This window comes from Antechinus flavipes, chromosome 1 (assembly GCF_016432865.1).
Source record: "Antechinus flavipes isolate AdamAnt ecotype Samford, QLD, Australia chromosome 1, AdamAnt_v2, whole genome shotgun sequence".
NCBI lineage: Eukaryota > Metazoa > Chordata > Mammalia > Dasyuromorphia > Dasyuridae > Antechinus > Antechinus flavipes.
The window spans coordinates 41,079,254-41,106,308 of NC_067398.1; the positions used below are offsets into that span (position 1 = coordinate 41,079,254).

The 27,055-nt window shown below is 33.5% G+C and overlaps 1 protein-coding gene across 3 annotated transcripts in view; it reads right to left on the reverse strand.

The window, feature by feature from the left end:
* Positions 1–1,426: 1,426 nt before the first annotated feature.
* CRBN (cereblon) overlaps positions 1,427–27,055 on the reverse strand; it is a 36,894-nt gene continuing 11,265 nt past the window's right edge. For all 3 annotated transcript variants that reach the window (XM_051981085.1, XM_051981078.1, XM_051981092.1), the window contains 7 exons: positions 26,421–26,583; positions 17,175–17,237; positions 14,781–14,865; positions 13,873–13,988; positions 11,882–11,946; positions 9,097–9,228; positions 1,427–4,094 (listed from right to left, as the gene is read on the reverse strand). In XM_051981085.1, coding sequence (XP_051837045.1) covers positions 3,911–4,094; positions 9,097–9,228; positions 11,882–11,946; positions 13,873–13,988; positions 14,781–14,865; positions 17,175–17,237; positions 26,421–26,583 — 808 coding nt within the window. In that variant the 3' untranslated portion in view covers positions 1,427–3,910. The remainder of the gene's footprint in view (positions 4,095–9,096; positions 9,229–11,881; positions 11,947–13,872; positions 13,989–14,780; positions 14,866–17,174; positions 17,238–26,420; positions 26,584–27,055) is intronic.

Genomic DNA, 27,055 nt, shown 5'->3' on the forward strand with positions numbered 1-27,055 from the left:
GGGTTCTGTCAATAAAAGGTTATTTAAAAAAAAAAGAAAAAGAAAAAGAAAAAACTGTTCCTTGCACAATGCATATTCCACTGTGGAATCTTAACTCCCTCATTCACAAAACAAAATAATCTTTATGATTTTGTTAAAAATCCTGGTGTTAGATTCTGATGAAGAGAGAAAAGTATAAACTCAATGAACTCTAAGTTACCATTGTCAAGGACAATAGTATGTCAATCAATGGGAGTTTATTTATGAGTGTTATTTTCCAGTAATCTTAAAAGGCTAAAATCTAAGGGTTTTAACAAATCTGAAAATTCTTCTACACACAACTGTCACATCTGTTGATCTAGATGTGGATCTGCACTCAAAGGAAAACTCGAGGTAGAATGTACAAAGGTGATAATTGATACTTTTACCATGTCTTTGCTAAATAACACTGATAGTATAAAGCACATTAATTTCTTAGTAACCATTAAAAACTTAGTAACTTTCTTAGAAACTTGTCTATTGGTCTAAGATTTTCAGTTACTTCAGATAACCAGTACCTGCAGTGCTATTCAGTCTCCCAGAGATCAGATTTATATGACTGTGCTCATGAGAAAGGTAGAAATGGGAGGCTGACTAAGAAAACTGGCTAACCATTAGAAACCCAAGAATGCTTCTCCTTTAACTGTTTGAATCCTTGCCTCAGTATTCTTCCCCTCTGACACATATAATAAAAGGGTTTAGTGGTTTTAAAAGGAAAACTAAAAGCTCCTACTGACCAACTTTATAGTGATGCTAGGCTGACCCTAGGCTAATTATCCATCGCAGGCCTGGATGATAAGCAATTGGGATTTGCCAAGCCCTTTCAAGAATCCAAAATGTTATTTCCTGTGCCAAAAAGAGACAGAACTTTTTCAGTCATGCCCAACTCTTCCAAAACCCAAATGGAGTTTTCTTGGCAAAGATATAAGTGGTTTGCTGCTGCTTTCTCCTGTTCATTTCACAAATGATGGTCTCACAATAAGCCTCTTGAAGAGGCCAGATTTGAACTCAGGAAGTTGAATCTTCCTGATTCCAGACCTACTGCTCTATCCACTGCTCCATCTAGCTTTCCATTATAGCACTTTAGTGAAAGACTTAGCTTTTGACAGAAATTTCCATGGAAAGCCAGTTCAATATTGTTTAAAAAAAAACCCAAAACACCCCACAGGAATACTGGTATTATTCCCAAACTATCATCACCAGACGGTTAATCACCAAATGATAACTTTTTTTTTTTTTTTTTAACACACAGCAATACTAAAACATATTAAGGAATTAAAAAGCATTCCCACCAATGATACCAGAAATCTGAAAATAAGATTTGAATTAGATATATAAATAGATTGAAACAGATATGAAGTTTCCCTATTATAACTATCATATGCATATTTTTGCAAACCACAAGAAGTCAGTCACAATATTAGGGCTTTATTATTTCTTAAATAAGTGAATTTAATTCTTTGCAAATATTGGCAAGCAGTAATACCGACAAATTAGTCTGAGATTTCAAAAAGCAGACTGAAAAAGTGAAATAAAGAGGCTTCCTAAAAGCAACTGCAAAATACTCTACACTTGAAAACTTATCTGAACTCCAAACCAGAAATATTAATGTACAAAACAGCATCATAAAAAAATCTCACAATACAATAAAATTGAAAACACATAAAAAGAATGGCTACATGCCACAAAAGAGCTTTTATCATTTTCCTTTTAACAAATCTAATGAAAGATACTTAAATTAGGCAATTTTGTTTGTTCCTAGAGGTATTTCGTGCTACTGAAATGAGCACTTAATGGCAAGTACTTCTAAAGTGTACAATTAAATATAGTTGGGATAACTACAGAGATCTGCATTCTGCTGGCCAGTGTAGGATCATTCATTGCTATCTAAAATCACCATCCTAACATTCACATTCTTTCTTAAAAATCAGAATTTTCAAGTCATGAAAATTGATAATGTATAGAATCCTTAAAGTCTATAGCAATACTCTAAAATAATACATACATATTTAATGATTTCTCTACATGTGATACCTTTGTAGCTAGAAACCACAAAAAGAAATTGCTCATCTTTTCAGTAACTTATCAGGATGTCGTCAAATTTAGTTACAACAAAGATGCTCACTTGTATGGAATGCAAATAAAATCATAATCAAATTGCATTTTGAACTAATTCCACTTGATTATATATGCATACAGCACCCAAAAGAAAGCATATTTCATGCTTAGATGTCATATGTCAGTTTGATGTTTCGAGGGGCTCCATTTAGTAATAACTGAAAACACTACCTTTAACGTCTCCATTCCAACTTAAATGATATGAATGTCAAGAAAACAATTTCTTTTAAATAACTACAGTATAGATATGTTCTTCTTATTTTGATTTTCAAAAATCTAAAAAATATTTTCAATTAGAAAAAAATTCTTTCTGCTTCGTCAGCATTGCTAATGATTTCTCCAGTCCATTATAAAGGTAAATCAGTGAAAAAAACCCAAAAACTATGTTATGGAAATGGGTCAACTAAACACTTTAATAAAAGCAGAGAAGGTATCAAAAATCAGTGGCCATTAGTTCCTCAAAGTTAACTGAAAATTTTTTATAACTATGAAACAACATCACATTCTGATTTTGTTGTGTTTACAAAATGTTAGTTCAACATGCACTACATAAACATAGTTGGGTAGAAGAGAATCATTGAATACAATTTACTGTAAGAACTCCTTTATTAATTAAACTGACTTATAAATTTTTTCTTTCATTATTTACTTTGAACATATAAAGGATGAACCAAACAATACTAGAATAAATTTAAACAGATCACTACTAGACTCTTAAGTACAATTTCAAAAAAATTAATATTTTTCTCATTATTCTGCTTTTGCTTTTACTTCTCTTGTCTATTTCCAAAAATAAAATGGGAAAACAATATTGAAGTTGCTAAATGAGAAAAGGATAATTACCATATGTTTATACTTTCTTCATGGAAAATAATTTATGTCCTGAGCAAATTAAATTTAAATGGGCAAGTTTACTAAAAAACTAAGCAAATATGATTTAACAGCATGACTCAGAATTCACTAATATTTTGGAAAATGAGGAAAGTTTATTTGGGGAGTTCAAACTGTACATTTTACATCAATGCTTTAAAAGATTTACAAATCAACATGGCAAAAAAGCGAAATCAGAAAGGAAAAAGCCCTTTGTAATATATGATCCAATCTCCCTATAAAAAAGGAACACTGTATCTTACTTGCTTTAGCAGCAAGTGCCATTGATTGCCTTTTACCACTTTTGTTACCAAAATGGCATTACAACCCATCACAAATACCAGGATGGAGCAACCAGTCTCATACCAGGATATTTTACTATCAAGCAAAAATGGAAATTCAAAGAGAGAGAGAGAGAGTGTGTGTGTGTGTGTACACATATACAAACTTGGAAACATCAGCGCCACTTTGAAAAATATCTTCATGTGATACCTCTGACAAACATTCCTAGAAAAGAAATGCACTTTTAATATTGGTTGCTACACATGAAAAAGATAAGCAGCAAGCTGTTTTAACAGCATATTTTTTTAAACTTTAGTTGGGTAAAAATGGACATCAAATTCAACAGGGCAGTGGCAAGTTTACCAAGTTATTTAGGATAGTTATTCCTGAAATCAAACCTATTTGCTAAATTTCTTTTCCTCCTCTTCAACAATGAATTCAAATCTTCAGCTACTGTTGTTTCTCAGGGAAGTAGCAATTCCTCATACATACAGCAAACCTCAGTGCAATGACACTTTTTACTTAGGCAAGCATCTGAAGAGAGAATAACTTCCAAGGCAGATTTGATCTAGAAATACTGACTGACTGGTTCTGTTTCTTGTTCCCATAGCAAATCATCAGGTTACAAGCAGAGTAATGGTGAGCTATCTTGGTTGGATGTGCCTTCAGTTTCTGGAATTCTGGGCAGGAGAGCAGATCGGGTTAATCCCCAAAATTTCTGAGGTGACATATCCTTCTTGGTAGCTGTAAATTTCCACCCAATATGACTTGAGCAAACTCTACACTGGGCAATAGTCCAAGCATACCTGAAAAATAAAGCAAGAAGTCCATCTATTTCATCTTTAAAATGATCATACATTTTAAGAGAAATCTATTTTAAATAATAATACAGTTAGAACTCTTAATACATAAGCTAACTAGAAATTAAATTCAAAATAAGTCTGATAGTTAAAAAGGCAAATCTCATTAGGACAAATACTTTTATAATCCAAAATATGTTAATTTGGTGTCTAAACTCCAAATATTAGTTAACATTTCTATAGGCACAATCAATGCAACAAAATTCTTGCGCCTTCCTACCCCCTACCCCTCAAAAAAAAAAAAAATTGGGATGGACAAATGGCAGTTCTACTCTTGGTATTTCAGTGGAAGTGAATTCTTTAATACCATTTCATACTAAATGAATATAAAATTGCACTTTTGTTCTGAGGTACCACCTTCTTGTTTGTGTAGAATTGAATGCTTACCTGGTATTTCCTACATGCACGTAAAACTTTATAGGAAAAACTTTGGTTGGTAAAAACCTGAAATACTCGATTGTCTATCATAAAAGAGAAGAAAAACTATACTAAGATAGGGGAATTTCTGATCATAAGGAAAACATTCTGAGGAATCTAGACTTTTTCTTTTGAATCCAAGTTTACTCTGCACCAGAGCCCATGCATTGTGCCAAGGCCACATGCTAGCTGTGCACCTGCATTTTTTGTTGTTCTGCATTTTCATGCTTATTGAGAACAGCAGGATCTGTTTTTATCCTCCCACCTGCAGAAGTGTATACTTTTTCTACTGTGTATAAATTAAACATTTCAAAAATTAATGATAGTCACACTAGGACATCAAAGTCATTCACAATAATAATATTAAATTGATTCAAACAAGAATGAAACTGTTATAAACGTGACTAATATGGAAATATGTTTAAAATGTCTGTTCATGTATAACCTATATCAGCTTGCTTGTTGTCTTGGGGAAAGGGGAAGAAGGAAGAGAGAGAGAAAAAAACCTGGAACTCAAAAATCTTACAAAGACGAATATTGAAAACTATATATCTAATTGGGAAAAAAAAAGATGGAAGCTGTTTTAACATGAAGCTGAAAGACCACCAAGGCCACAAATAGTAGGATATTTTTCATTGGGAAAATAAAACAACAAAATATTTCTTATACACAATTTTGATTTTGTAAGTACTCCAAAAGTAGCAGAGGATTCTTAACCACTGTTTTCCCCACCACACAATGCACTGCAGATAGTTGCTACAGTAAAAGGAAAAAGGACTAATAATTTCATTTTCCCTTTTCTTTTTATGAAAGGTTAATAAGTTTTAATTTCTGGTAAGCTATGTGGTTTCAGGGAAATTATAAAACTACTCCTCCCCCCCACTGTCTCCTGATTTTAGAGAAAGTCCCAATCCTCTCTACTAATAAGAAATAAGGCAACTTAAATCCTTACCTTCTGATTTTGTAGAAACCAAGGTTCAGGGTCCTTGAGTCTTGGACCCTATTTATTTCTACAACCCCATAAATCACTAAATAAATCACTGTTAGTTAAATGTAATTGCTTAGTGTCTATATTCAACATCATAACATACTACAAGTGGTACATATTTGAACTGACAAATAATTCCTAATTTTGTTCTAGGGTAAAAGAAAAACAATTATTTGATAGTCTATGTGTTTAGTTCCAGACTAGAAACTATCCTCTTCTCTAGATTTTGTTAAGCAAACTTGAGCTTTTTCATGGTAGAAGATGGGAAAAAAAAGTAGGAAAATAAATGATTTTGGAAATTAGGAGTTCTTTAAATGTTAAATCTAAAGGTTCCTTTAATTCTTTTTCTAGTTAAAAAGGAAATTTAATAATCTGTTAAGAAATCATTTCAATTTCCTGCTAATAGTTACTGTGATGACCGCTTATTTAAAATCAGCTGGAGTCAGGGATTCAGGTTAAGGGAAAAATTTTCAATCTTTATTGAAGTGAAAAGGTGAAAAAGGATTGCGATAGCAATATGGGCAAGAAAGATTGCGATAACAATATGGGCAGCTGCGACAGGAAGCCAGCTAGCAGAGGGAGATCTGAGCTGAAGGGCCGTCGCAATGGCAATGCGAGCAGCTGTGTCAAGACACTAGCCAGCAATCTCTCCTTCCACTTCCCTTCCCACTCCTTTGCTTCCACCCCCTAAAAACTTCATTTCCTATACAACACATCAGGACTTGCACAAAGAGTGGGCAGGGGCCATTCTTTCTCCATTACTATTTAGCCTCACGTGCTTGGGACCTCAGTGCATCAACTCAAGCCTCAACCCATTACAAGTTACCTGTGTGATTGAGGACAAATGAATTTATTCCCTACTCTGAACCTGTCACACTTCATGTATAAGACTTAGTAAACAAAGTTGGGATTGAGCAGGATTTTAAAAAACAAAATGTGAAACTGCATCAGCTAACTAGCCAGTGGAGCCAGTGGGAATAGTGGTTGGTATGGATACTGCAAGAATTTCTCCTTGACTTTGTGCTATTCAACATTTTTATTAATTAGCTGAAGGCACAGATAACCTAAGGATAGAGAAATCATTTTTGTATAAAGAATGAAAAAATTTTAAACCACAAAGTTATCAAGAGTTGAGTGATGAACTGAAAACAGAAAGGTGCTATGGAAAAGAAGATTAGAATGTGTCAACTGACCTGGGTTCAAATTATGCCTCTGGTAATTACTTTTCTACCTGACATGTGTAAATCAATTAACCTAGATTAGGGCCTGTTTCTTCATCAATAAGAAGCCGTTACACTAGCTAATGTCTGAAGTTCTCTTCAGTTCTCAAATTTACTAAGGATAAATGTAAAGTCCTTTGCTTAGATTTAAAAAAAATCAATTTTAAAACTCTAGGATTAGTAGACACAAGATTAGTTAAGGCAAGAGATCATGTGCAAAATGAGGGATTTTAATGGACTGCTGAATACACCAAAAATGACACAGGTATGTAAAAGTCATGCTATCTTAGGAAACATTAATAAAGACTTTCATTTCATAATGGAGACCTTGCCTTGGTGACATCACGCCAATAGCACTGTGTAATTTTAGGGAAAATATCCTAATAATATTCTCATGAACCACCAGTCATCATTTCAATTTAGTAAAATTTATTATAGTTCCTTTAACTATGGAACTGTGATAAATTTAGCTAAGTAGAAATGAAGACTAGGAATTCATAGAAGCGTCATGGCTATCTTTCAGTAAATGAACAAGTGTTATATGGGAGAACAAAACATGTTATGCTTGGCTCCAGATAGCAGAACTGGGAAAAAAGGGTCCAAGATACAGAGAGGCTCCTTATAAGGAAAGATTTTTGACAATTATAACTATTTACTACTTTGAAATAGTAAAGTTTCATACTTTACTGTGAATTTTACAGTTCTCTGTGACAGGAGGTTTTTAACCCAAGGCCAGATGCCCACTTGTTGAGAATGTTATACAGGAATTCTTTTCTTTTAGCTTGCTTATTTTTAGTTTTTTTTTCTAGTTTCCTTCTAGCTCTTTTATATCTAATCTGAATTTAAACAACATATGAGCATTTCCATAATAAAAAGAGAAGACATTTAGTGCATGAAGCCAAGAATTTTTTCTTAAGTACAACTAGTCACCTAAATTTGTTAGCCTGTTCACACATTTACAAAAGCTACTTTACAGGACTGTTAAGATAAAATGAATGCAAACCATAGAGGGACATATAAATGCTATTATTTTTGATATTTTTTTAATTACTATTTTTTTTTGAAGGAGTACAATGAAAGTGCCTTAGATCTGGAGCCACACTCTCAGCTTCAAGTCGTGGCTCTGACATGATGTTTGATCTTGGGTGGTCACCTAAACTTAACTTTGCCTCAGTTTCCTCATCTTATAAAATAGACTAGATGGATCTTTAAAGTCTCTTCTTGTTCTGAATCTCTGAGCAAATCATCTAAACTGCATCACTTAAAGTGCCTGGCTCATGTGTTTTGCATTTACCAATCATTCATTCGTTTATCTTACAGACATGCATTCTTATATTTAGCATGTAATACATTATAATTTATTGAATTATATTTAAAATGTTCCGGTCAAAATCTTTTACTTCAGCATATTCAGAATAGGCCTAATATGTTACAGTATACAGAGCAATAACACATGGACTATATTTTAATATGAATCATCAATATTTGTGGGATATCAGTCAAAACAATATAGACTTTTTAACCTCAGCTTTGAGTATATACTCTAAACCATCAAGGTGCCCAGACTTAGGAATCATCTTTTACAAATGAGGACATATTAATAACCTATGTGAGGACTTAAAAGTGAATACATAAACTGATTTAAACACAAAAGTCACGTAATCTAGTATAGCAATTCTCCAGAGAGTGCTGTTTATTCTTAAACTGACCAGCCTTTCACTAATCTGTGGGAAGCTTCTCTGATAGGGTGGAAGGCTATGGGCAAACAATACTAGGAAGCCTCAGGACCAGAGGTAAAAGGTCAGAGGCCCAGAAGGGAATCTCAACTGACACTTCATCTCTCCATCCATCAGCCCACTCTACCTGTGACTGAGCTAAGTCAGTTTCCAGTTTCTTTATCTATAAAAAAGAAAGCTGAACTTCAGGTCCTTTATTATTGCTTCTGGCTCTATAGCCAAGATTCTGAGGTCAGCTTAATTTGGTCCAAAGTGGTTTACTTTTAGGACACAGATAACAGACTTAAAGAGTGTTTTTTTGTCTTCAATTTAAAATTTGCTCTGGGATCACAGCATATTCTTCTTAACCTTGCATTCTGTGCTGCTTGCTTATGTAAAAGGAACAAAAAATAAGGCAACAATTGCTGCTCAATATTCACAAGTGAAGAGCATTTAAGCTGAATTACTCATTTCATTTTAAAATTGTGATTGTAATTCTAGCTCAGGATTTTTTGGTTTCTGTGTCTGATTATGACACACTAAATTCTAAGAAGTTAAAATTTGAAAAAAACAAAACAAAACAAAACATTCAAGAACCACCAAATTACCCGGGAAACCAGCTGTGCTCTGTTGAAGATCGGCCAATCAGATTGAGGTTACAAGCCTTGTACACCGTAAGCGTCTCGTGCACATATCCATGAGGATTCACATATGCTGCCATAGGCCCACATAAGGACAAACTACAATAGATAAATCAAGATCAGCCATAAAAATTACATTTGAATCTGAAATGAAAGTCTTTCTATTTAATTTTAACATAAAGTAATCAGAACTGCTAAGAACCAGAAGTAGTGTGTTTAAGGTAACAGTAATGGATTTTTTCCCCCAAAATATTGATTAGAAATTAATACAGCATGAGAAATGTGACCTATTAAGAGTCAAAAGTAGGAATTTCAAAATAAAAACAATACTTGACAGCTTACTTTTGTCCAGCTGTCTTCTGAAAATGTTTAATGATGATTAGTAAAAACTCAATTCACTCATCTAATTCTGCCCTTAGAAATGAGTACCAAACTCATTTTCAATGAGGACTGAAAAGAATCAATACTAATTCTCTAAAAGACTTTTTAAAGCAAAGGAATCTCTACAAGAACTAAAAAATAAAATACAAAAATCACTGGAGATCCCCACCCCAACCAAATACAAAAAGATCCTTAATTTATTAGCAGTTTCTTGCAATTATTTATATTGTGGAAAAAGAACTTGATTCTACTTTCTGTTTTGGCTCCAAGTTGTCACGGCCTAGATCAAATGCTTGGGGCAAGTTCACCTAGATAGCCTCTAAGGAACAACTGAAAATTTTGTGACTTTGTTCCATCTCTGAGATTTTATAAATTACTAAATCAATAAGAGTCACAGCTTTAGAGCAGATGTACATGTGAAAATTTAAATGGAAAAAAAAATCACAGAAAACATAATATAGCTGCTAGGTATGCTTCTTATTGGCTCCAAACAATCTGAAAACTCATTTCTTATTGTTTCTTGATAGATTGTGTTTAGTACAAATTCTTTAAAAAAAAATTGCATGAGATTATACATCAAACCAAAAATCTTAAATCCAGAGTTGATCTAGAAAATATGGAAAGAGCCAGGTGATTATTATTAGGAGCCTTGTTTTCTAATCTCAGGTCTACCAGCAATAGGCTGTAGAATGCTGAGGGAACTAATTTACTCACTATTGTGGGTTTAATCTCATTTAAAAGGGATTTGAACTAGATAGTATTTCTTGCCTCTCCAACTCAAAGATTCTATATATGTACCCACTACCAAGTTACTTAGATGATATATGTCAAGTTCTCTAACTGTAAGCCAGAAGCAATAATACCTACCCTCTTCATGAAACACATTATTGGTGTTTATATTATTACACAACAGTAAAGAGGCTGAATGAGTATGTTAAAAAAAAAAAAAAAAGACTATCTTTTCTATACATGGGTGTAATATATCAAGTCCATAATCACTGTAGTTATTCCATATTTGTTTTGGGGGAAAGACATCTGGATATGATTCCACAATCACAGAATTTCAGAATTGGAAGGGACCTCAGAGGCCACGCAGTCTAATGTACAACCATACCAGAGTATCCTCTAAATATTCAAATAAGAGATCATCCAGTTATTTTCTCTAGTGAGGAGGAATCCACCCTGAGGGAGCCCAATCCACTTTTAGAGAGCTTTAATTGTTGAAAAGTTTTTCTTATCTGAAGTCTAACTGTATTTCTTTGTAAATTCCATTCATAGCTTCTGATGGCAGATGGCAGCTTTAGAGGCAGATGGGTAGAGGGCTGACCTGCAGTCAGGAAGATCAGAGTTCAAATTTGGCTGCAGACAATAACTTATCTGTGTGATCTTGGCAAGAGATTTAACTTGTTTGCCTCAAAAGTTTCAACTGTAAAATGGGGATAATAGTACCTACCTTCCTGGGTTTTATGAGGATAAAATGAGATATCTATAAAGACTTAGCACAGTCCCTGGCACATAATAGGCATTTACTAAATGCTTGCTAGTTTTCTTCCTTCTAGTTCTCTTCTACAGGATTATGCAGAATAAATCTTTTCCTATTAAATGACAGCCCTTTTGAAAAAAAAACAAAAACAAAAACAAAAAAAAAGAACCCTACATTGCAAAAACTCCACCTGGTGTGTTAAGAAGCACACTGTAACAGCAGTCAGACAGCCTAGGTTTCTGCACAATAGCTCAGTTACTTCCTAAGGGGTCTGTAAAATGAGGGGCTTGGGTTGTATCCTATCAGTAGTTCCAACTCAAAGATTCTTATGTGACAGTAAAATAAAGCAAGACTGATGCTTGGCTGGAACATAATACAGCTGCTGATTAGATGTATTAACTACCTTAGCTTTTGGCAATCAGAAGAAGGACCCAGAGAACAACTTTTTTTCATTTTTATTAAGAGTACCAATTGAAGATCAAAGGAATTACAAAGGAATTATTGGCTCCTACAATTCCATAGAATTATATAGAATAATTTGTGATGTCTTTAAGAAAAATATTACTCATACCTAATGAAGACAATTTCACTAATTTATATAATTCTTAAATACTCATTGTATATAAATTTTATTTCACAAAGTTTAAAATAAATTTGAAAGAAACTTTGTCTTTCATCTTTTACAGTAATTAATAGGTAAGGGATTTTATATGAGTAGTGAATGAATTCACCAAATAAAATACAAAAGCATCTATGACAAAACTATCTGTCTATATGATTTTCCTCCCTGAACATCATCCATTATTAAACCTCTTTTGTATTCCTCAAAACTCACAGCAGGTGTTCAAGAAAGTCTTTTAACTGAATTGAACTGAATAAAATTCTTACCTGAATATTTCAGTTTTGGTTGTGATTTCTGTTTCCTGACATTGCTTACAGCAAAGGGAGGTACACTTAAAAAAACACACACAACAGTCTTAGAATATAAACAAAAGAAAGTAAATATATATTGTGTTAAGTCACCTCAGCTGTAAAACTATCGAAAGCATATGCTACAACACATTTCTCAAATGTAATAATCTTCAGTCACTTAAAAAAAAACAACCCAAAGTTAAGGAGAGGACAGAAAGATCAGAGTTTAAATGAGACAATGACTTAAATGTACTTGTACAATTAATTTAACCAATATCACGACTTCAAGACAAAAATTAACCATTCTTTGTTCTCAAAGACGTTATATTCTAATGCTGGAAGTTGGGGGTAAGACCAAAAGGGTGAACACAATACATATACAGAAAAATCTGAGTAATGTGAGAAAGGAGAAATGATGAGGGGAAAAACTGTAGAAAAATGAGACTTAAGCCAAATACTGAAGATAGGGATTCTGAGGTAAAAATGAGGGAGAATTCATCTAAGGCAGAAATAATGGCTTATGTGTATGAAATGAAACATCAATTTAGCTTTGTTGGTTGGGTTTCATTCAAATTTGTCTTTAGGAAGAACTCAATGGGAGGTAAGAGCATGTACTAGAAAATTACTTTGATGTTTTAAAAAGGGAAATATGTACAAAGTGTTTTGGAACATGTAAGTAATAGGGGAATTTTTAGTGGGGGTGAAAGACATAATTCAAGAGCCACCAAATAAAGGAAGAGTCCTGTTAAGAATCTGCTAGTGAAAGAAAGCGATAAGATGACATCCTGAGAGAATGGCAGAGTGGGTGTTAACTGAGAGAATCTGAAGATTTAGGTCAGGAAAGGTGAACTGGTGAACTAAGGGATCCTGCTATTCTTAGGGATATCAACCTGAAAAAAGGCAGAGTAGCACAATGTATAGTTAGCTTTAATTCCAGGAAGATATGGGAATTGATAGTATTTTTAATGCATCCATGTTACTTTAAAGTGAATCTGATAATTCTCTAAGATTATCAGCAAGATTGTCAGTTGCTGATTTGCATGGGAGAGAAGATTTCTCTATCAATGAAATCACAGGTCCAATTAATAAAAATGTATACCAAACTCCTTGAGAAAGGAGGAAGTATCACTTGAATGGTAAGTAAAATAGCAACAAGGATCTGAATCAAGCAATATAGACAGAAAAGTAATCTTACAGGGAGGGAAAAAATGTAGAACATGAATAATCTGAAAGTGGCACTAGGGAACAAGTATTATGCTAACTCTTCCATTTGAAGAGAAGGGACTTGTTTTCCACAACTTATATTAAATAAATGTTTATCAGATATATTACATTTATTTGGGTAATGTATACATCAAATTATCTCATTAAAACAATCCACCAAATCTTGAAAATAAATATACAGCCAAATAATTAATCATCAACATTGCTCTGAAAATTATATTTAAGGAATTATTTTCTTAAAGTAGTTCACTGTAATATAAGTTTTGGGGATCCTAAATCCCATTTTCCTTCTTTCTCTGTCTAAAAATGTATACTGTTTTTAAAAATTCTATCAAGAATACTGATGTGACAATCATTTTGTGAACCAGAGTTCAATTATCTTCAGAGAAAAAAAAAAGTTCCTGAATTGTCACTTGAAAAGTTTATGCAAATTATGACTAGCAAATGACCTTTTAAGTCAATTTGTAACTGCTGCAAAACTTCTCCGTATTAAATTATGAGGAAAATATCTCTTGCATGAAGCAAAAAACGGTGATTTGAAACAACTTTGCAACAGGTGAATGTTACAAGCTAATTTTTAAAAAGCAATTTTCAAATTTAGGTAAGCTCTTGTAGGCTTAATGCAATTTCAAATGAGAATAGTTACTCTTATTTCATGGTTCCTAACCACACATCCTGATCTATCAGATCCAACCAACTTTGGACTTCATCAAGAATTAGTGAGAAAAGGTTAGCATACTCACTTTATTCATAATATCTAGTTCACAACGAAGCCGCTGAATAGCACTGCCAATTTTAAGTAGTTGAATTCGTAATGCATCATCAATAGGAAGACAGGCAGCTACTCTGTAAGAAAAATCTTCAAGACATGATGAGTTTTTCAATTTAAGAATTAGATTTTTAAAAAGCATATCACACATAAAGAATATGCAGAATTCTATCTTTTGAAAATGGATTCCAACCAAAAGCTGTAATACAGCAATAGAGATGTTTTATATATAAGTTAATGAAGAATAATGCCAAAAAAGTATATTATCAGGAAGTTCAAAGAAGTCTAAATCATATGGACTGACTACAGTCAACCTTTATGCAATTTAACAAGTTTATGTTCACTAATATTATCCCTTCTGAATTGTAATTGTATGCTTTGAAAATTCTCAAATTAAACCAATTTAAGAGTTATTTGCTTACATGTAGTAAATATTGTATTATTTTAATTACACTACAACTTAAAAACAGATCCAAACATTAAAGAGTAGAGTAAGTTTAACTGGGGCACTAAGACCACTTATAAATTCAAGGATTACTATTAAGTGAAAAACTGTCCTTTATACATTTCAAAACAATTATATATGTTTTTTAAGAGAAGCATTTATTATATTTTTATTCTTTTCTAAAGAAACATAGACTTTTACCTGTTCAGAGGGAAAAAAAGAAAAAAAATTCTTTCTTCCTTTTGATTTTCTTCTAGATTATTTTAAAATAATTTCCAGAGAATAAAGTTAAAATTCAAACACAGATTTTAGGTTTCAATATTAGAATAAAATAATTTCCTTTAAATAAATATCACATTTTCCAACTTATTTATTTCAATGATTGTTTGCTGCACTGGATAAAACATGGTGTACTAAAAGTAGCTTTCTTATCATACCGATTGGATTTGAAGGAAGAGATTCATCTTTTAGATTTTCATCCCATTCATGTAGTTGTCTCTTGACTCTTTCCATTAAGGTTTCCTGTAGTGAAAATAAAACATTAACAATTTAGCTTTTCCATCTATTTATCAGAAAATAATTCTTTATGAATACTAAAATTTTATTTTCCCCCAATTATACATAAAAACAACTTTTAACATTTTTTTTAAGTTTTAAGTTACAAATTTTAGACTTCTCTCCCTTTCTGAAACAATAAGCAATCTGATATAGGTTATACATATACAATCATGTAAAATATTGCCATATTAGTCATTTGTGCAAGAAAGAAATGAAGGAAGGTAAGAAGGAAAGAAAGGAAAAATAGTATAGTTTGGGCTGTGTTCAGCAACATCAGTTCTTTCTCTAGAGGCAGATAGCATTTTTCATTATGAGTCTTATGGGAATGTTTTAAATCATTGTATTGCTATATTGCTAAGTCACTTACAGTTGTTCATCATACGATATTGCTGTTACTATGCTGTAAATGTATTTCAAAAGTAAACAAGGCAACAATCATTTATTAAGTCCCTCCTATGTGCTACTGCCAGTATCTGAGGATATAAAGAAAGGCATAAAAATACTTGGCATCTCATTAGCAATTATACTCATTTCTGAGCTTTAAAAAAATAATTTTTTGGCACTTCCTAACTTTGTATTGTTAGCATGGATAACAATTATTTTCTGATACTCATCAGCTCTTTACTTAGAAAAAGATGTATTCTGATTATTTTTTAGAATAAAAAAGTTTTCTAAAAGAGGCTTTTATTAAAAATCTTAAAACAATTTTTTTCTGTATTTCCACAAAATGTGTAAATTTTTTTTGCTTCTTCAAGTTCAATACTTAAATTTTTGTCAGTTCCTAAAAGTGAAAGAAAATTCTAAATTCTAAATCATTCATTGAAGTACTTACTAAAAAAGTGAAAAATGGTAGATACTGACAAAGGTTCCAAGAGAAACAAACATACAGTCTAGAACACCAAGAAACACAGAGCACAAAAGGCACAAACATGCTTAAGAGAATGCTAGCACAATGGCTTGCATGTGGTAGACACTTAAACATTTGTGGAACTGAATGCTACCTATGGCAATCCACCTCAAATAACAGTGGTAACACATTTGACTATTCTTTCCTTTAGCAGACTCATCTATGTCTGTGCTTTTAATGATCTCCACTAAAAAGTATCAGCCACCCACCTGGGGTTTTAGCATCTGTTATCTTGGATACTTGTGACTAGTTTCTGTGCCTCTACTATCTTTCCACTCCAATGCATCTTCCAGTTGATAAGTCTGACCCTGTTACTTCCCCTGATCAAAACCCTACAATGATTCCTCATTATCTATAGAAAACACAAGTTTATAGCATTTAAGCACAAATTAGTTCTAATTTAACTTTTGGCCTTATTTCTCACTACTGAACTTACATATATACTCTGGAAAACTATTTCCTCATTTATACCCTCTTTTCCTCCCTTTCATTCAGGCCAATCCTCAAGCATGAAATCTCCCTCTCTGCCTATTGAGGAGGTCACACAGAAGCCAATTCTTCCAAGAAACTTTCCCTAATCTTTCCAGTTGAAAGTACCCACTCCTCCATCAAATCTGCACAAAAATACTTTATCATGATCATTAGTAAATGTTTATTAAATGCCTACTATATGCCAGGCACTATAGTAAGTTCTGAGGATTCAAAAAGGGGCAAAAAGACAATCCCTGCCCCACAAAGAGCACACAATTGAATAAGGGAGACAAAGCAAATAAATATATACAAATAAGCTACATTCAGGATAACCACAAACTCAGAAAACAATTTTTAAGCCTTCCATGAATCCCAAATAAATATGTGGCAAAGTTCATAATCCACTTGCAGAATACTGACTTTTTTTTTCTTTTTTAATCTCTTAATTGAAAGAAATATGAAATTTCAATTGGGGAAAATAAAGATGTCATTTTGTTTTTCCCATCTAAGCTCACGGATCTCCAGAATCTGCACTGACCCTTCAAGGTCAATGAACCCCAGATTAAGGAGAAAGAAAGGAGAGAAGGAGAGGAAGGAAGAAGGAAAATAAAGGAGAAAAGAAGAAGAGAAAGAGAAGAAAGCAAAGTAGAAGAAAGTGGGGGAGCAAGAGCAAGAAGATGAATGCTTGCACCTTGTTCTTTAGTTCTAAATATGGAGAGAAGAATCTAAAAAGCAATCTTTCCAGTGCCTTTCACCTAATGAAGTACTACATTTTTGGAAATAAAATTCCATTCTATAAATATGTAATCAAAATGCAGAAAGATTGTGTAATAATATCCACCAAAATGAAATAATGGGACAGAAAAAACAAAAAAATATACAGAAAGTAACTTACAGCATCATATAAGGAATAGAGCCAGGGAGGCCAAGAAGTCAGACTTGCACAATGAAACTTTCTCTGAAAACAGAAAACATATTAAAATCATTAAAAAGTTCCTCTACATTAAAAGAGGGTGAAAATTTACTGAAAAGGAAAGTCTACTTTCCTCTCCTCTCCTGTTTGTGCCTTTTGAGATTAGGAAGGCAAGAAACAAGCATCTATTAAGCATCTACTATGTGCCAAACAGCTGTGATAAGCACTTTACAAATATCATTTCATTTGATCCTCACGATAATCTGTGTTCTGAGCAAGTAGATACAATTACCTTCCTTGTTTCACAGCTGAGAAAACTGAATCAGAGTGACTTCTCCAGAATCTCACAGCTAAGTAAATGTTTGAAGCCACATTCAAACTCAGGTCTTCCTAAATCCAGGCTAAGTGCTCTATTTATGGAGCTACCTAGCTAACTGATTATATTACATCCACACTGCCTACTGAATGTACAATCTTTCGGAAGTTATTTCCACTGTTAGAACATGTCTCTTTGGAGGCATCAAGTCTGAGTTTTTGCCATTCTAAGTCTCCCTAGTGCTTAGTGCGGTGCCCTGTAGCATGGTGCCATGCACACAGTGCTTGTTGACTGACTGATTTGTGTCTCCAGTGCCTAGAGCCATTTTGATAGTGCAGTGCCTTACACCTAACAAACAATTAACAAATGTTCACTCAATTGAATAAAAATGAAATAACTATATGATTTATTTTTAAATCACCTGTGGTCTAGTGAAAGGTTTTTATATTTTAAAAGAACACAAATCTGTACATGGAAGCACTATGGATTTATTTCTATTGAAAGGTCAAAAAGTATTCTTTGTGTTTGAATAAGACAACCATTTTTACTTGAAACAAGCGGGCAGATGGGTAAACTATTGATGTAATCTCAATGCAAGTCAGTTATATGAATCATTTAAACAATGGCTTTACTTTGCGTATAAGCTGCTATTAAGCATTTCAATCTTGAATACTACTGAAAGGTATGCATATTAAAACAAATGCTGAAGACAACTTAGGAAATGTAAAAGAATAAAGTGAATATGAAAAGAAGAACAGATTTTTAAAATATCACTGGGACATTTCACATAATTTCTACTTTTTATCTAGTTTCCACTGTATTTGCATTAAAATCTCAAAACAGAATTCAATGTGGAGTTAGAACTTATTAAACTCATACTAATGGGCTGAAAAACAAGATGCTGTTATCGCACATGTCTCAATGGAAACAATATTTACTTACCTAGAACTTGCTGGTAACCAGATCCAGTGAGAATATAACAAGTGTCATGAAAACATAACACCACTTTCCCTCAAATACAATGGAAAATTCTTGCCTTTAGAGTGATATGCCTATTTCCAGAATTTGATTTAAGCCCTAATTTATTCCATTTTCTCCACTGGAGAAAAAGAGATACCTAGTGGATATCACTGGAGTGCTTGCACAAATATCAAAGATGACTGGCCCACAAGTAGTGGCAGAAACCACTGAAAGAAAAATGGGCATATACTTTATGTAACAATGAGTCATCACAAGAGAGTGTGAGCAGAATCAATTCAGTAGAACCAACTGAGTTAAAACTTCCAAAATTTTTCTGGTTAGCTTGGAAATTGGTTAAAAATCAACCCCAACCCCCAAACCTTATGTTTAGAAGGAGAAAATATCAAATATTTTACAGTGATACTTTGTAGATAACAAACACTAAATACTTTTCAATGTTCAAGAAACCTAAACACAAAGTTCAATCATCTCCCTGCCCACCCAACAGTGTGTTCTCTCTCTCTCTCTTTCTTTCTTTCTTTCTTTTTTAATAATTATAACTTTTTATTGACAGAACCCATGCCTGGGTAATTTTTTACATTATCCCTTGCACTCACTTCTGTTCCGACTTTTCTCCTCCCTCCCTCTACCCCCGCCCCCAGATGGCAAGCAGTCCTATACATGTTAAATATGTCACAGTATTTCCTAGATACAATATATGTGTGCAGAACCGAATAGTTCTCTTGTTGCACAGGAAGACCCACAGTGTTTTCAAATAGATGTTTAATAAATGATGCCTACTTTAATTGTACTTTCTAATTTTGTTCAGAGAATTAATTATAGAGCTCTGGAGTAAAGATATTAGACTGGTTACTAGTTCTGCAAGGAAAGCCAAAAGTTTGTGTATCTATGCTGAACATATAGGCTTAACAGAAAAGAATAAGTATTTAGACTCCTTTAATACTAGGTAAGAGGCATTGACAATATGAAAGCAAAATATTATTGAAAATAAATTCTGACACCAATGAGAGCTACAGATCCTTCATGATACTAACAACGTTGTGAAGTTCTTTTAATTATATAATAAAGGCTTACGATTTTTGCTCTTAATGAAGCTTAGCCATAAATATACATATCTATACCAATCTTGTTTTTCAAGAGTTCTATGACTTCGTTTGCTACTTTCTAACAAGAAATCTAAAAAAAAATTCATAAAAATTTCAGTTTGCTGAAATTCTATTAAGTTCCTAATCCCTAGATCATGCAAGCAATGCTGTAATAAACTGAAAATTAAGAAACTAGATTTCTACATTTTTAACTCATCAAATAATGTCATGCTTAAAATGCCATAAATAACATGAATTTTAAAGAATAGCTATTTCTCCTCCCACTAATGCAAACACACATGTTACTTTTACTTCCAAAAGCTTTTATTAAAAGAAAAAAAATTGTAAATTTTTGCCAACAGAATACCATGTTGAAGAGGTAAGAAAGTAACTTGGAAAGGGCTTAGATTTGAATGAGAGGACTTCAGTTAAAATTTTATATTTGTTATTACTGCTGGGTGACATTGGGCAAGCTGCTTCTCCTCTCTAAGCCTGTTAGGTCATTTGTAAAATGACGAGATGGGACTCAAAGACCTCTTTAAGCTCTCTCCCAGCTCAAATCTATAATTCTATCTAAAGAAAAAAAATCTTATACAAGAACATTAAATGCTTCATATGATAAATGAATTCCTACTATAAAATTAAAGGAATAGTGTTTTGTGATGAAAAAATGTGGGGATGGGACTTTGTTGGTAATTTAGCTTCTGCTTGACTGCTGTGTTGGACAATCACAAGCTCTCTGGGTCTCAGTTTCCTTATCTGTAAAATTTTTCTAAGAATTATTTTACTATGAAGATTTTACAGTTTATTCTGACATGAAGGCATCATAAAGTTAATATAGTACACCAGATTTACTCTTTCCTGTCAACTATGTACAGTTAAATAAATATTGTATCAAAGATCAGAAATACATGAAAAAGAATTGATTTTTTTTTTTTTTGAGGAACAATTTTTTTTTACTTCTAACATCACAGAATTCTAGAATCCATTTTGTACATAGTTTCACCTCAGTTAGGAATCAAAATTATAGAGAACTGAAAGTGCTAACATTCCTTTCAAATAGCATAATTCCTTTCTTTCTTTTTTTTCCCAAAAGAAATCAGGCAAAATAATACTGAACATTTAGACATAAACATGTATGTTCAATCTTTGGAGCAGTACCCAGAAATTTTTTTTATAATGGAAATGATCACATTTTAATATAAATAATAGGAACTGCATATAAAATGGCTTTAAAAAACTGCTGGTGTTTCCCACTGGATCAGAATTTTTTTTTCTCTTTTCCTATATAAAAAATAACCATTATAATGTGATTTCATGCTGGTATGCTGTCATAGGTCTTGGGTTGAAATCCTACTTGTGAAGTTTGTATGACCCCATTGGACAAAGCACTTAAGCTCTCTGGGCTTCATATGTAACATTAAAGGATTAAACCAGATTTCAATCTCTCTCTCTCTTTTTTTTTTTTTATTAACTTTTTATTGACAGAATCCATGCCAGGGTAATTTTTTTACAACACTATTCCTTGCACTCACTTCTGTTCTGATTTTTCCCCTCCCTCCCTCCACCCCCTCCCCCAGATGGCAAGCAGTCTTTTACATGTTAAATAGGTTACAGTATATCCTAGATACAATATATGTGTGCAGAACTGAACAGTTCCCTTGTTGCACAGAAAGAATTGGATTCAGAAGGTATAAATAACCCGGGAAGAAAAACAAAAATGTGAGCAGTTTATAGAATTGAACATTTTTACAAAAGAGTTAGCAAAAACATTTAAGGAATTTCAAAATTCCCAAATTTTAGAGGATCCTATCTTATTGTTGTATCATACAATAAACTGAAAATTTAAAGATATCTTTTTCAAAAAATGTTTTGAGTATGTCTACAACATGAACTATTTCTTAAGAAACTCAGAACTACTAATTTTTCTTTTTTTGGGTTTCTTAACAAGACTGTCAAAAGCACATAAAGTAACTTAAAGAGATGGCAAGAATGCAACAGAGCTCATGGAGAAAAAAAATTTCAAATGCCAAATCATCACTATTAATTACATTCCCAATGAAACCAAAGGGCATGTCCTATCAAGCATACAAGTGAAAATATCTTTTATCCAAATAACTTAGTTGTTATTCATTTGTGCTCTTCTAGAAATACCCCAATTGGAAGTAAGTGGCTAGAAAAATAATTTTGTGGGATGTTTAATGTTTTAAAAAAATTCAGTAAACACTTAAAAAGATTAATTTAAAAACTCCTGCTTCTATACGGAGAATGAAGGGTACAAAGTGGTCATGGGACAAGTGATATGGCTATGATGGGTTGATTTGGGTTTTTTTGTAATGATTCCTACAGTACATTTTGTATGTGTGTGTGTGTGTATGTACACAGTATATATTCCTCAGCACAATAAACTAAGAAAAAACAAGACTTAGTTTAAGAGAAAAAAATAGAAAGTTAGGCATCTGTGCATCATTTTGTTTTAAAATAAATATTTCTATAGTTTGCTGGGTTTAGAACTATCTTTAAAAATAAAATTTCGTTTTAATACATTAGAATTCCCATTAATGAGAAAACAGGTCATTCAAAGAAATAACACTTTTGTTACCCTCAAAAAGAAAGTCAATATACAGGTTTTTTTACCCATCTTCATGACAGCTGGACTCTTAATAAACCCAACAAATAAACACCAACAGCTGTGTCTGGTAAAAGAGCAACTTTAAATAACAGCAAAGCCAAAGATTTCAAAATAAGACTTAAAGAAGGAACATTCCCGCTGAATGATTCTAAAACCACTCACAGTTGATGGCCAAGTACATTTTTTTCCCTATTCTGATCTTCCATTGTCAGATGATATAGAGAAGGGCATGTTTCTTATTGCGTGGGTCCTTCAATATTCTGACTATACTTGGATAAAACCACTTCCTGAAGCCTGGGTACTTTTGATACTTTTAAGGATGTACAGACTTTAGTGTCAAATATTCTATTCTACAAGTGGAGAGAAGGTGTGTGCAAACAATCTCAAGGTTTATTGCATACATCTGAGGGACACTACACACCTGGATCCTTTACATTCCTGCAGAGGTTTAGCCTTCAGTATGTCTGGATAAGCAGTATAGCTGGTGGACGAATCACTCTCTGCAGGTGATGATGTGCACTCCTGCCATTAAGCATCTTTTCTGCTGCAAAAGTGTGTGGCAACCTGATTAGCACATGCTGGAGGGACTGAGCCATGAAGCATCTAAATATCTCCTGAACCACATCACCTCAACTACTGCTGCAAGATGGAGACAAGGTCCACTTATGCATTTTTAAGGATTTTGGAATACCTGGATTTAATTTTGTGAAGAAAGGAATAAACTGAGCCTTACAACTTTCTAAAGAAAACATTTCAGAGGACTCAATCACAATAGCCGAAGTTTTTGCTGGCTAAAATACTGAAATGGCAGCACATGAATAAGGTTCTCATATTGGTGGTACCTGTGTCCCCCTGTTCTGCTATCATACCACATGCATTCATTAAGTGCATGTGTGCATGCACACACACACATACACACACACACAGAGTTTCTCTTTTCTTGGCTAGACTTCTCTTCTGGTCAGGAAGACCCAAGATCCAATGATTTAAAAGTTGTAAGATGCTTTCTTATGCACAGAAGAGTCTGGTCTGTGCTCACAATTGCCTACTGAATTGATAAATATCCTTGAAATACCAGTCAAACTGATTAATTAGGATTTGCAAATGTCATGGCCATCTAAAAATCTTAAAGCTACAAGCAAATTAGGAGTAATGCAGGTAAATGTTTAAAGATGCTGATTCCCACAACATAGCTATATTCCATATCTGAGATATGGATATGCTCCTAAAGGGCTTTCTTGGGACCTAAACATCTGGAAAGTTTACAGAGCAACAAGAGCAATCCTTTCTCCCTGTGCTCTTTAATGTATTCCCCCTCCTTTTTTCCAACCCAGGAAGGCTTTAGGCACAAAAGCCATGGGGAGTATTTCTGAGGTTTGTCCTAAACAATTCTGCTTCCTTTTCACCCCAGCTATCCTCCCTCTTTGCATTCTCCCCTTCCCAGCTTCCCTCTTTTCCTGTCAATCCATTACATATTTTTTCTCTACCTCCTTTTCTCTGCTTTCTTCAGTTTCTTCATTTCTAAGTGCTCTCTTCTTTTTCTTTCCCCTAATTCTTTCTTTCTTTCTACCAAACTCTGCCTTTATTATCTTTCCTATGCTCTACACTTTAATGAGATCTGATTATCAAGATCCTTTCCTGGAGTCAGGACAATTTGAGTTGAAATTTAGCCTCAGACACTGACTAGCCATGTAACCCTGGAAGTCAGTTAACTACTGGCTGCCTCAGTTTCCCCAATTATAAAATGAAGCTAATAATAGTACCTACTGTATTTCAGAGTTGTTAGAAGGATCAAATAGGATTAGCACAGTGCCTGGCTCATAGAGCTATTGTTGTTCAATTGTTTTTTTGCCATGCCCAATTCTTTGTGACCCCACTTTGAGGTTTTCTTAGCAAGCATTCTCAAATAACTTGCCATTTCCTATTCCAGTTCATTTTATAGATCAGAAACTAAGGCATTAGGGTGAAGTGATTTGCCAAGGGTCACACAGCTAGCCAAGTATCTGAGGCCAGATTTGAATCCACAAAAATGAATCTTCTCAATTCCAGCCCAATGCTCTTCCCATTGTGCCATCCAGCTGAGGCATAGAAGATACTCCATAAAGGCTAATCCACATCCCTTTTCTTCCCACTTTTCCCCCTTTCTACCAATGCAGATCAGCATCTGGTACATAATTTAAAAGTCTTAGAGAGTTGCCTAAGGCCCCAAGGTATCATATGACTTGTCTAGGGTCACACAGCCACCACATGTAAGAGGTGTGCTTGGAAGCCAATATCTGACTTCTGAGGTTGGCTTTCTAATCACTACATGTTGCTTGAACTAATAACATAATAGGAGAAAAGAAATAAAGCATAATGATTACTATTTCTGAGCAAAATAAACTAATAAACTTTCCAAATTGGCAGCAGATGGATAGGTCAGAGGAAAAGCAGGGATATTTAAAATGTACATCTACAAAAATATTCAGAACATTAAAGGAACTCCTTGGGGCAGGCACATACTTCTTCAGTATCCAGAACATATAAATTGTAGAAGAAAATACATTCATTTGCATCCTTTTCTAAGAGAAGCACTCATCAATTCAAGCATGGGGATAGTAGCAAAATGTTCATACTTTCTAGGTACACTACTATAAAAAAGACATGAATCATTTTCTTTGAACAATTTTGATAACCAGAGTTTCTAAGTCTTGTGAGTTAAAAGAATATGTTATCTACTTAACCTGATTTTTAAACAAAGGAATAAGAAAGGACACCTTGCATTTTGTAACTATCAATGTACTAAAAGTAATGCAAAGGAAAAAATGAAGCAAAATAAAGAGTACAATTGGAGAGAAGGGGAAGATGAACCTCCATACAGAAATTGTAAATGTCAGACATTAGTAATAATATTGTTAAAATGTCAAGAAGATATAAGTCTGCAAGTTGTTTGGAGATGTATAATGAGAGCAGTTTGCATAATGTGTGTCCAATGAGAATCCTGAGTCACTTAACACTAATTAAAAATCACACGCATTGTCATTACATTCATTTCACAGGCTGGTAAACTGTTGCATACTTGAGCTAAATGATTCCAAAGTCTTGTAGTGAATCTGTCAAAACCATAAACCAAACCAGTAAGTGTGGACAGCCACACATCTGGCAAACTAACCCACCTGCGTGTTTAAATCCCTTCTGTTTAAAAAGGTCAGAAAAAGTCATATGATGAAAAGAATAATGGCAATAACCTACTTGACTAAAAGGAAGTGGGGAATCTTAAACATTTTGCCTTCTGGTGATCTTTTGAGCTCTCTTTGGTCAAGACATACAAAGTGTTATATTTTAACTTGTAAATCTAGCATATTATTTTACACTTCTAACAATTTGATATAAAAGTTAAATTAAACACATCCAGCCATTTTACCTATAAAAGACCAGAGAAACTATAATGCTAGATTTCTATACTCAGAACTGAAAACTTTGTTTTTAACTTTAAGGAATATACTTCTAAATTAAACTTGAAAAAGCCAACCAAAAATATCAACCTTCCTGGTTAGTATAGTGTTGAGTACATATACTTCTAATGTGGGAGACCAGGCAGGTCCTTAGGCAGAAACCATAAAACAAACAAACAAAAAAAACATACATTCTATCTGAAACTTGGAAAGAGATGTAACATCCCACAAATGAATAACCAAAAACAATTCTGTTACTTCACTTTTGTAAAATGCAAAAATAATCTATTTAAACAATTTTGCACAACCAGCTATATATAGCTGAGGCATCTGGGGTTAAGTGACTTGCCCAGAGTCACACAGCTAAGAAGTATTGTGTCTGAGGCCAGATTTGTACTCAGGTTCTCCTGACTTCAGGCTGATGCTCTATGCACTGTGCTACCTACCTAGCTGCCCCTCACTGCCAATACTTTTAAGAGCAACAAATTCCAAACAAACATCAATTTTTTTTTTTTTTTTTTTTAAGGCCAATCCTCGAGATCCTTGGAGAATTTGACTTGGTTGGATGAACTAATCGCAATAGTCTCTTATAATTCTAAGGCTAAAAAAAAAAACTATATTTGTAGAGGAGCAGATTTATAGACAGCAAACACAAAGCCTGGAATTTTGCAGCAAAATATTGTAAAAGGTAATGTAAATTATGAGCAGTCTCCAAAAAGCAACAGAATGAGTGAGTGGCTTTGCATAATTTTAAAAGAGGCAGAAATAACTTGTTCTCACCTTCTGATACTTCTGCCACCACTGAGGTGAACAGTGGTCTTCCCATGATACAGGTTTTGAAGATGGAAAAAGCTGGCACCTATTAAGAGATTCCAACTGGATTGCAGACATGGTTGAAGGCAATACTCGTTCAGGAAGGATCTGTACTTTTGCTTGCTGGATTCTGTGACAAGACAAGAACACATGAGGAACAATTAAAGTAAAAACGAACTAGATTCGGATTCCAAATCTGGAAGAGATAAAATTTCTCTAAAAACACAAATTGTAAAGTTATTCATATTTCATTCATGTAGTGACATGTCAATAATCAAAATACCTTTTCAGAAAGAAAACAGTTCACACATTATACCATTATGCTCTAATTCTAACAGAGGATAGCTTGATCGATGGTAGTTTAATCCTAAAGAAGAATCAGGAAGAGAGATCTTGTATAAAGTTGTATAACATATGACAATTACAAAAGTAATTTTACCAAAAGTCAACATAAAATCAAGTACTGATTATCTATTCTGTGAATTAGCTAGAGCCCTTCAGGCTTCCCCTTGTTTGACTTTTAGAAAAAGCATTTTAAGAAAAAGAAGGAAAAATACTAAATGATCTAGCTGATTATTATAGAGAAAAGAGATTAAAATGAG